At 33.3% G+C, this 12,484-nt stretch overlaps 1 protein-coding gene across 1 annotated transcript in view; it reads right to left on the bottom strand.

Annotated features, from left to right (window-relative positions):
- Hr51 (photoreceptor-specific nuclear hormone receptor 51) overlaps positions 1 to 11,504 on the bottom strand; it is a 95,221-nt gene extending 83,717 nt beyond the window's left edge. Inside the window, 1 exon segment of the mRNA XM_089646308.1 lies at positions 11,447 to 11,504. Within this exon segment, the coding sequence (XP_089502434.1) occupies positions 11,447 to 11,504 (58 nt within the window).
- Positions 11,505 to 12,484: the final 980 nt, after the last annotated feature.

Below are 12,484 nucleotides of genomic sequence, written 5' to 3'. Positions count from 1 at the left end.
ACAGGCGGATGGAGTTAAGCGGGAATTTAAACCTTATCGCCTTCTACGTAAGGGTTGTTATTGATAGCGGCTCAATTTAAAATACTACACGACGTAGTGAATCGCCTTAATCGTTTTTGTTACACATTGTACAATGTTGATTTAGAATTATTGCCAAAAAAAAATTCTCACAACATTTCAATTATCAGACCTACGCGCATGCGCTCCTTAGTGCGCATGCGCGCCATGAACGTCAGTTTCCCCGCGAATGACTGTGTCGGTTTATTATGTGTGATTAAAATCATGTTTTTAACAATAATTTCTATAATTCTAATGACCAATTCATTAATATATTATTACAATTCAATAAGGAAATATCGGAAGAAGAACTAGTTAATATATTTAAAACATCATCTTAGTCGCAATCATCTTAGTCGCATCTTAATTCATTAATATATTATTACAATTGGCTTAGGGAAATATCGGAAGAAGAACTAGTTAATATATTTAAAACATCATCTTAGTCGCTGAAAACGTATACTAACATAAATATAGTCCTCCTAGTGAGGAGGACTTCAATGATCTGTTTTAATTTTATATATATATTTTATTTCATGTGCCATACAAAAATGTACCTAATTATTTAAAAAAGTAACTAAATAAAAAAAAAATAAAAAAATAAACTTTCTATTATTTTTATCACTTTTAATCCAATCTGGATGTCATATCGTGAGAAATATGGTTTCATCTTATCAGAAAAAGTGAGGTTGTATCCTACTTATTATATTTTTATTTACTTTTACCGTGTGAGTTTATTAAAACATTCACTAAAGTGATGTTATTAAACGAAGCACAAAAGTCGGCTTTAATATTGATGAAAAAATATATAAAAAATATCTGATTTTTTGGTTATTCGCTGGGAATTTTTATTATAATATTTTATCATTTTTAACTGTAGGTATGAACGAGATAAAAAATGAAGAGACAGTTATATTGCAAAATATTAAAATAAAAGAACTTTTTTTAATTTGAAACTCTCGAATATTTTTGATGTTTTTGTTTTGTGTTTTTTCCTTCAAATTAAATTTTTAAATAAAAAATCTAAAATGTCATTTAATCTAGTGTCTGCAATAGTATTTATTTTTACAACATGTTTAAAATGAAGAAATCAAAGAATATTTTTAATACCTTTGAAAAATTCTGAAATTCGATAAGAAATTATTATTTGAAGTTTATATAACAGATAAATAACCTTCTTTCTGTGGATAAGCAGTGTATACATCTTATGTATCTTTCCATTAACTATTTTATGTGAGTTTTTATTTTGCGTTTCAATTAGTGAGGTTTTTACATACACGGTCGTTTATGAGTTAAATAAAAATTTCACCACGTTTTTTAGTAAGACCATAAATATCTTTTTTACTTATAATAAAACCCTAATGAAATAAATTTAAAAAATATATATGTGGTATGTTTATCAAACTAACAATAACGGCAATCGCGCCTTTTAGAAAAAAAATCATAAAAGAAAATAAAACAGATTAGTAGAAGTGTAAAAAAGGCATTCTTCCATAAATATTCCGAATTCGTAATAATGCTTCTTGCTGTTATTGTTACAACTCGCTTATCCACCATGGGCAAATTAAACACTGAATCCAAGCAGGTCCGTCAATTTTTTCCAGTTGCATTTGCATATTCTGCAGATATTTTATTGTGGTTGACTGATGGAAGTATTTTCTGCTGCTTTTCAAATACCCCCAGAAAAACTTTAGTTGCAATTTTAATATGTAGACCATTTTTCCTCCGTAATTTTACTTTGATTTGACCTAAAATAAAATACTTCGACTACTACCTATATGTCATGTCACAACAAAATATATATATATAGAATGTGTATATAGTATATTTATATATATGAACGTGTATATATATATATATATATATATATATATACTATATACACGTAGCACCGTCTTGTTGAAAGTAAACGTTGCCCAGATCAATACCATCCAATTTCGGCCATGAAAAATCATTAATAATCTCTCGATAGCGTAATCCATTCACCGTAACTGTTGCTCCAGCCTCATTTTCGAAAAAGTAAGGTCCAATGACTCCGCCGGACCATAAACCGCACCAAACAGTCACACATTGAAGACAGAGAGGCTTTTCAACAATAATTCTTGGGTTTTTCGATCCCCAGATGCGACAATTTTGTTTGTTGACGAAGCCACTGAGGTGGAAATGGGTCTCATCACTCAAGACGATTTGCATTTGATTCACTCAAGTGAATTTTAATAATTTCAATGCGTTGTTGAAGCGTGTATCGTTACATTTTTATTAATGACGTAGTTTCTACTTGTCAAATGTTAAAAAATGACAGCTTCAAAAGTAACATCTACCGAAATAGCGGGCTATTCAAAATAATACCTCTTATTGTAAAACCCTATATATATATTTATATGTTATGTAATAGAAACAGAAGAAATATTCCCCACCGGTCATAATTATTTAAATTCGTCATTATAAATATTACGTTAGGGACATGTCCCATTCAATAATCATTATTTTGTCCCATTCAATATGCACACCACATTGTCCAAAAACAATTGGTGACATATAAAACACTACTACTGAAGCCAGAATTGTGTACGCATTGGAAAATTAGAGACTACTGTGGATTGATACATAGAAATACATTTTGCTTAGGAACCTTTTAAAATTGCTGCAAAATCAGAATTTTTTTTTTTTAAACCACCGTCAACTCTGCAAAACACAATAACGTCCGACGCCAAAATATGCTTAATACTGTATGTAGGATCAGTCGGTGCTCCTATGAGAATCCGACTTTGTCCCATTCAATATGTGTCCCATTCTTTAAGGATCTCCCCTAAACGATGGTAGAAGTAAAATTGTTAAAAAAAACCTTTTTGATATTCCATCGTTTTTTTTCAAATTTAATTTACTACTATTTTAGCTGAACACTAACTTAAAACGTGGAATTTAAATAGGTTATTTTTTTAATTGAATTATCACGTAAAATCACCTCAAGAAGTTAGTGCCCTTTACCTCCGGACACCTTTGTATTTTTGTCTTCGGTATGTAATAAACATCCTATAAATTTTACGAATATATAGTGATAATTGTAATTATCAGGGTATTAGAGAGTTAGCATTAAAAATGCCTGGAGGCCAGTGGCGTGACAAGAATACTAAATCAGTGGGGTCAGGAGGGTAGAGGCAAAGTGGGCAAAGGGGGCACAATTAAACAAATCAAATCATGGATTGTCAGTTCACACTTTGCGCCCTTAATCTGTATAGCGGCAGATAAGTGAGGGTGGAGAGGCTTCTTTGTTAGATGGAGGTACATTTTGAATCTAGAATTTGATTGTGTACTAATCAAAAGAAGTGACATTTAAAAGTTAAATAGAGCAATCTTTTCAAAAAAATATTTTTTATAACTGATTTTGTTTTAGCGTCCAAATGAAAATCAGTTTGTTAGTCGTATTTTTTTTTATGTGGCGATAGACTGTAAACAGTTAATATTATTTTTAATTTTCATTTTTGGTGAAATCCATTATTTATTTATTATTTATTTATTTGGTACATTATTTTTTACAATTTATGTTTTCCAGTAATGTAGGCCTCACTGGGTGGCTTGCCCGTGCTGAGGCCTTCATTTTATAATATGAAAATATAATCTACATATTATTTAAAGAGAAAATAATACATTTAAAAAGAAGATAATTCATCTAAAAAGAAAATAATACATTTAAAATTAAAAATACGAAATACATAATAATACATTTAAAATTTAAAAAAATAATACAATGAAAATAATCTTGTGTGTTTGTGAGTGATGTGTGTTTATATTGGTTTTGTGTGTTACGTGTAGGTTTATTTTTATTTTATGCTATGACATTTTGGTAATATTGTCTTTTTTGTTCTTTAATCCATTTTGTAATTTTGTGTGTGAATTTATTTTTATTTTCCTCAATTTTAATTTCAAGTTTTACACTGTTGAAAGCTTTAATAGCATTTTATTGCTTTATTTATTGCTTCATTCTGATTCTAAAGTATCATAATGAAGTAACTGAAGTATCATAATGAAATAGCTTCTAGTAGCTGAAGTCCCCTGTGTTGAACGGGTTTTGCACAGTAATTTTAATCTTAATTTGAAAGTCAAGTGTGCAATGTTTAATCAAGAAGTATCAAGCTTTAAGGAATGGGGGTAATTTTTCAAAATATCACGTAAACAGCAACCTTCCTCTTGTTTTGAAGATCAAATATGCAAAATTTCATCGACCTCGAAACAAAACTGTAGATTTGTATGTAAATCAAATTCACAGAGAGTATTATTCGTTTATAAATAAAATTGGTTTGGAAACCTATAACAAAAATATCACCCGGGAACAAAGTTTTACTAAGGTACATCTTTTACTCAAAATAATGTCCTGGAATCACTGGTTGAAGTATGAAGTAACTCAGGAACATTTTATAAATATCTTTTATAAATAAAAATGGTTTGGAAACCTATAACAAAAATATCACCCGAGAACAAAGTTTTACTAAGGTACATCTTTTACACCAAATAATGTCCACGAATCACTGGTTGAAGTATGAAGTAACTCAGGAACATTTCAGTGTACCTATAATAATTCCAAACCGATTGGAGCAAGTGCGACTATGGCATCCCCAATTAGGGTTATTAGGCTGATAATTAAGGCTTAAGATGGTAGGGTGGAAAGGATATGGAGAAGATGAAGGGGGGACAGTACCTGGCTACTTAGCAATAAATATAGTCAAGTCTCAATCCTACTGGTGGTCTTACACCAGGGCTATACTGAGAGTGTCTTCCGCTTATACTACATCTTCTTCTTCTTCAGTGGCGCTACAGCCCATTTCGAGCCTTGGCCTCCTTTAACATGAGCCTCCACCGCCCTCTGTCCTCGGCCGTCGTCTTCCAATCTGCAACATGGAGTAGTCCTCTGGCATCTTTCCTGACATCGTCCTCCCATCTCAGCCTAGGTCTGCCCGCCTTTCGTTTGCCTCCCGGGTGTCCTGTTAGAACCTTCTTTGGTACACGTGTGCTTGGCATTCGGTGCACATGTCCGGCCCATCTTAGTCTTTGGAGCCGTAAATGAGTAGAGAGTCTGGGAGCTTGGTAGATGTCATATAGCTCCTTATTGTGGCGGATTCTCCGTGCCTCTCCCTCTCGCACCGCTCCTAAGATTCTTCGAAGTACCTTTCTTTCGAAGGTGTCCAGCCGTTCCGCAGACTTTGCTGTCAGTGTTCCCGCCTCACATCCATAGGCTAAGACCGTTCTAATAATTGTTTTATACAGGGTTATTTTGGTTTTCCTATGGACGTTTCGGGATTTGAACACTGGCAGCAACGCGAAGTAAGTGTTGTTAGCGGCTGTGATGCGCTTTCTTACTTCTACTGGGTCTTCGTTGTCCTGCGTTATGATGGAGCCCAGGTAGGCAAACTCTTCGACTACTTCAAAGTTGTAGGAGTTTTTAAATATAAACCGCTTATACTACATGTATAGCCTAATTGACTTCCGACCTCTTTTCAATAATTCAATGTAAAAACCAAGAAATAACACGTCGAGGGTCCGGGAAAGTAGGAAATGAAATTAATCAAACAACTCGATAATGTAATTTAGCCACCGCCATTGTTGGCAGAGAAGCCAATCCCTGCATTACCGACGCGACGTGCGTGACAATCGAGTTATGAGTTGAGTGGCTGATTTGAACCAAATTTGAACTGTGAATAGATGTGACAATACTAATTCCTGTGATTGGGGTTTGTGATATGAACTAGAAACTAAAAGTATTTTGTATAAATATTTTTTAAATTAGATAGGTACGTAATTATTTTGACTTTTATGGTTATCAATTAATGTAAGTCTGAATCATTGTAATTTTGAGAGACTCTCGTATTTAAGATATTTTCCACAAGAAAATTTAATTTTGATTTTAGACCAATTAAGACTGGAACACAAATTTTTCGTATTTAAATTAGAAACTATTCTAAAAAAAACGCGTTTTTCGTAATATTTGTCATATATATTTCGTAAAGCTGTGAGGAAATTAATTCCACTCGGGGCCTATGTCATCTTTGGGAATGCTGTGTGAAGGGTGTTTTTAGGGAAGTACTTAAGGAAGGAGAAAGACATGTGAGGTGGGTAGGAACTGTGAGTGAAGGACAATCCTTCACCTGAATCCATCCTCCCACTGCGGTGCAAGTGCAAAGTCCTGTTGGAGAGGTCAAAAGGTCTCCCTCAACCAGTCTCTAGCAATCTTTTCTGCCACGTAGTTGGTGGAAAGACGCACCCACCGCCAAGACCCGAATAAACCTCACTCCATGAACTTGGACACTCCTGCTAAGTCAACAAACGTAGCGAACCACTTTGGGGTGACTTTTGGCAGAGGTGTTGGTTATCTAATAAATTGTGTCCGGAGCGGCGTTACCCATACACACCTCTTAAATTGATTGTCATTGATTTGTCATAAACAACAGTAATTAGCACGACATTATTTTTTTTAATAATTTGACAAAAATATGCCAATGTTACCTCGAAAACCATAAAAAAATTCAATTCTTTTGTCGCCCTTATATTGATATTCAAAACTCACATAAATAATTTTTCACATCTCGACCGGTGTAGCGGCGATTTCCTCCCAAATTCGATCCTTGAGTTCTTCCAAGATGTGAAACCAATGTTCAATAAAACATTTTCCTTCAATGAGCCCTACAGGAAAAAGTCGCAAATTGAAGCCGAAAGTCCCGCTGGGTGGTGATGGCAGAACGGCTAATTTCAAGAAATGGGCGGATGGCGAAGCCCCGTTGTTGTCCGGACCAAACCATGGTAACGACTGAAAACAGCACGACCCTTCCAATACAATGAGAACCATCCCAGGTTCCTACCCCCACTCAGGTTCACTCAGGTTGTATTTCAAATTATACGAGTCTACGTTAAGCTTTTAAATGCAAAAGGAAATTTTGGTGTGTTCTCTTCCTAAATCCGTTTATCTTATGTGCTTGGTTACATATTATGTCTGACCATAATAGAGAACGAGTTTTTTGAGGATTTTCCATTTGGTGACAGATACAGCACTACGTGGCCAATCTTTCAATTAAATATTTTACCTTTAAGGAAAAAAAAATACTATTTGAGTTGCTATCTATTAGTTTTCTTTGCTCCGTCAGGGAGGGAAAAGTACTGTAAGTCACCCCTTTTTATTTTGTAAGGAAACTGAAACGGAAATTCTTTTGACTCCGTTTGGAAATCCCCGTAAGCCTTTCCTGATTAATTTCAGAGTCCCGGAAGCTAAAGAGTACCTACTCGACCAAAGGAGGCGAGGTAGAAAAAAAATAACTTACCTCATTTCTGAAATATTTATTGGTTCCGCTAATATCAATGTTACGTGGTCGCATTCAGTTTTGGAAATTCCTACACTATTTTGTACAAGTAAAATAATTCACCAAAATATATCAATTTAAAAAAAAAAAACAAAAAAGTACCTAGTTAAAACATAAGAATCATATTAATTTGGGAGGCCGTTAAGGGGATAACCAACACCATAGGTCTCCCCACACGGACAAAACGGTTCCATGATAACTCAACACAGTGACAATTCAACACACTTTTAAAAAGTGATATAAAGTCATTAGAAACGATGATTTTTTTTAAATCTAACCTAACCTAACCTACATAACCCAGTTAATAAAATTTTTGTTTCATAACTTTCCATGACTTTATATAACTTTTTAAAGATGTGATGAATTATCTTTGTGATGATTTATCCGGTCACCGGACAAAACATACTGATAACAAATATTGTTAATTTATTATTATTTTTATTTTATTTGTGTTATCTCCCATTTTACCTCATTCCTTTAACAGTCACTCGGTCCCTTTTATAAAGTTCACCAGGGTTGTCATTGGATATGTGGATATTTCCTCTGGTTCCACAATGTGTTTTTCCAGGTCTCATCTCTCCTCTCCTAATTTGTTAAGAATCTCTTCAAATTATTCGTATTTCGGTTAAAAAAGGGATTGTAGGCACTTAACAAATGAATTAATACCTTTTCCTGTTAAACTCTTAATAAAATATTAATTTATTGTCACGATAAAAATCTCAACATTTTAGCATTTTGTTATTATACATTATTAAGACAAACCCAGGTACATGAACAAGTATATTTATATTATTACGAATTTTTAATAGTTTATCAGGAAGCGGCCTGCAGTACCATTTTTAACAGAATTATTAATAACTTGAAGAGATTTTTAATAAATCAGCAATACTCATTTTTCTCAGCGCAAGATGTTCACTACATTTGATGACTTAGCAGGGGTCCCGGGATCTACGGGGTGAGGTTTGTCTTTGACGGCAGATGCGTCTGCCTACCACCTGCATGGCGGGCCGGATTGGGAAAAAACGATTAAGTGAGATGATGACCTCTCCAGCCGGACACTCTCGATCTAATACCTTGCACCACAGCGGGAGGGATGGATTCACACGTCGCTCCTAGACACACTGACCTCTAGATACCTACCCACCCATCATACCTTTTTGTCCCCGAAATTTCTCTTCTTCCTAAATAAAAAAAAAACTACACACAGCTTCCGAAAATATGACAATGATGAAATTATTTTCCTCTCGATAAGTAGAAAATTTGAATTATTTTTTGTAAAGCTTCCATCAGATGATTTTTCACATAAACAGATTTACAGATGATACAAATAATTATCATAGTTAGGGAATTCAGCCACTCTAAAAACTTATTATTCAACGAATGGTTAACGAAACAAATGACACTGAATTATAGAAAAGAAAAAATAAAATCCAGGAAAGGTTGAAGGAGTGAATCCTGTTGTTTAAACAAGTTATTCGCTTCAAAATATAATTTTTAATAAAAAAAATAATAAATGGCCATGCATCAATTAAATTTTCAATAAAAGATGACAACCTGCAGCACAATCACACACATGAAACAAGGAAAACAAATTAAATAAAACTTCCCTTCAGAAAAAAAAAACAGAGTCTAAAATCGTTGTCGTACGGAGCAATGAAGATTTTTTGGCGAATTACAAGAAGAAAATATAAACTTATGTTAGCATTTGATTGATTTATTCTAAACAGGGATTTAAAATAATACAAATAAAAAATAAATTATATTTTTAAAAGTAAAAGGTACCAGGTTTTAGTTTTGACTAAAGCATTAGTTTTATCGATAATTTAATTTTCTTCATCTCTAAATAGTATAAAATAAATACGCTATCCGCGTCTCTCTATTTGTGCGCTTAGTTCTTCTAAGCTACGAATCGGATTTCGATAGAATTATCTCTATCATTTAGAGAATTTACTCCGGAAGGTTTACATATATGATACATGCATATTATATTTATAGAAAAGTCGATGTTTTATAAAATATATTTTCTGGCACTCTTTTTTTCTTTTGCCAACGCTGGCTAATCCTCACGAGATACATCAAAATTTTCTACTACGGAATTGTATATCTTAAAAAGGACTACAGAAAATTCCACAATAGTACATGTCTAATCTCCTAAGGATAATCCCCAGCAACACCGGGTACACGTCAGATAGTTATTTTATATTTTAAAAGTTCATGAAGTGAAAAAATTTTCACTTTATTATTTAGCCAAACGTATTTGAACACTGACTTATTTATTCATTTAACAAATGTATTTATTCATTTAATTTTTTTTATCTCAAATTTATAAAAATGATAATTTAACATTCACTGTTGAAAATGAATTTAATTTTTTTTTTTTATAGTGAATACCTCACAAGAGTCCCAACTGCTCCCGTCTGGAGCTAGTGAGACTATGGCATCCCCAATTGGAGGATGTTGTGAGGCTGAAGGTAAGTGGGGAAGGGAAAGAGGAAGGTGGGGAAGTACCTGGCTATTCAGATCTAGTCACTAAACACGGCTAAAGCCATTTGGAGCAACGTTTCAATTCTGAATGGTGGTCTTACACCAGGGCGATACTGGTAGTATCTTCCACTCTGGAACGTGCCGCAAATATACTATATATTATTTTAATTAATTAATTGTGAAATAACACAAATCAATCAAATAAAATTTATTTGCGCACGCCGGGTTCGAACCCGCGACCTTCGGAATGGCAGTCCAATGCGTTACCACTGGACTATGCCGGCCGTCAAAATTAAATTCCTCGTAAAAATTCCTTCGTAAATTGAATTCCTTTGATTGCAGAAAAAAAAAGATTAAGGACGGGTTGTTTCGGAGAATTTGAACAATTCATCAAATTTCAACGTTCATTTCCGGGTTCTGTGAAAGTCCTGTTCAAGTTCTGTTATTATATCATTACAGGCTAGTTGCTTGACAAAACTGAAATTAAAACAGAACTTGAAAAAATCTTTCACAGAACTGGAAAATGAACGTTGAAATTTGATGAATTGTTCAAATTCTCCAAAACAATCCGTCCTTAGTCATAAAAACATTTAATAATATTAAAAACCCCATAAACGTGTAGTTTTTCTTTTCCCGAGAAAGGAACAGAGGTATTTTCGAAAAAAAAATAGATCACCTCAGTGAATATTTATTGTGTGAAATGGGATGTTATTTAGTATTCAAGATGCGTTTCTTAGGGGTTTCAGGGGTCGTTTCCAGGAAAGATTTTTAGAGTTACACTTAGTTATTTGTTGTGAGAAGGATAGCTCTATCCGTGTTTGGATAATATGTACACCATTTAACACACATATACAATGAAATATTAAAAAAGGTGTACCTATATATTAGTTAAAACGAACCCACTTAAACCATTTATGAAATAGAATACGTGTAATAAGTTACGAATACAGTATTTCAACAACCTTCCGATTGAAATAAAGACATTAAAAGATATCAACAAACTGAAACTAAAACTGTAGTTATACTTGTCACGAATAATTAACTAAATAATTGCCTGTTTTTCCCTTTCTTCATATTTATTGTTAGTCTATATTCATCTCTACTTTATTTAAATGTTTCTAATTACTCTCTTAATTGCTCAGTATTTCGTATGTAACAAAATTCTATAAATGTACACCCACACATATAGATGATTCAGAAGTTTCAACTGTTCCTATTATATATATACCACTTACCTATTGCATAATGTTATTCTATTTTCCTTATAATTAGTGTAACTCGCTCACCAAGCACAAGAACCAGTTTCTTCTTTGGTGAGATTGCGATTATAAATATGTTTTGTACCCATATGTAATTTATATAAGACCACTGTACCCACTTATATCTATATTAATTTTTAAAAAAATGTAGGAGTATAGTAATTAAGTCTACCATTTATTTAAAAGTCGTCGATAGGTGACAAAAGATTCTGGCAAAAACCTAGTATGGTAGTCGGGGGAACTGTAATACATTGTAGGTAATACTTAAAAAAGTTCAATGAATAAATATATTTGTATTACCTTGGCATCGATCCTCTCTTTCTTGCTGAAGCTGCACCGGTGCTTGGACAACTTCCATCTTCAGGGATAGGCACAAGGGTTCCAGGGTATCAGATCATGTGCATCTCACAGAAAAACCATTATTGTCCATTAGCTGGTAGCGATTTACTAATATTTATGGTGTCACTAATTAGGTCAATATGAGACATAAGGGTTCCAGGAAATCATATGATAATCATCTCGTAGGAAAACCAATAATATCCATTAAATGTTTTCGATTTACGAATTTCATGAATCCACTGATCAAATTATTAGATTTTTCTGTCTGCGGACAAATCTGAGGGATTCACGAAACTATTTGTCCAATCTACTAACATCTCATGATTTCACTTGATCACTTGTTGTTTATGTTCTATAATGCGTTCACTTTCCACAGATACTAAAGGATAAATCAACGTTAATACCCACCACAACAAATTATATTAAATTTTAATTTTATGCCGTTTTATAACTATTGGGGACTGGTTATTAGATATAGTATTATTAGTAGTAGTAGTCAATGCGTTCTTAGATGTCACGATGCTGAAAATAAGAAAAAAAAACAATCTTTAGATAGTATAATAAAACATTTACCGACATTGTTAGCTTCAGCCAGAAAAACTAAACTGTGTGATTCTGTTGAGAGTTGAGTATTATTAATTGGCCTATGGTGCAAACGTTTCTAGAGAAACACAGTGATGTAGTGCATTGATGCACGCCCTGATCACTGATGTCGACCCTTGAATGCAACTATCTGACTAAAACAATATAGTCAACTATACTACAACAATCCGGATAAACACATTATAAGTATCGAATTAAACTGAAAAGAAACAAAGAATAAGGTCTTCAAACAAACAAAAAATCAAGAAATTTTCTCCCTAAACTAACCACAATAAACAATCATCTCCCACGGATAGCTAAGTGGTAAAAAAAAATGGATATAAATATATATGGACGAAGGACGGAAATACATGATTAAGAAAGAGTGAAGACACCTCGACATACCATTGCCATAAA

The sequence above is a fragment of the Hesperophylax consimilis genome, chromosome 24, assembly GCF_061612785.1.
Source record: "Hesperophylax consimilis isolate HC1 chromosome 24, BYU_Hcon_1.0, whole genome shotgun sequence".
NCBI classification, from domain to species: domain Eukaryota; kingdom Metazoa; phylum Arthropoda; class Insecta; order Trichoptera; family Limnephilidae; genus Hesperophylax; species Hesperophylax consimilis.
This window is presented reverse-complemented; position numbering and strand designations above follow the sequence as displayed.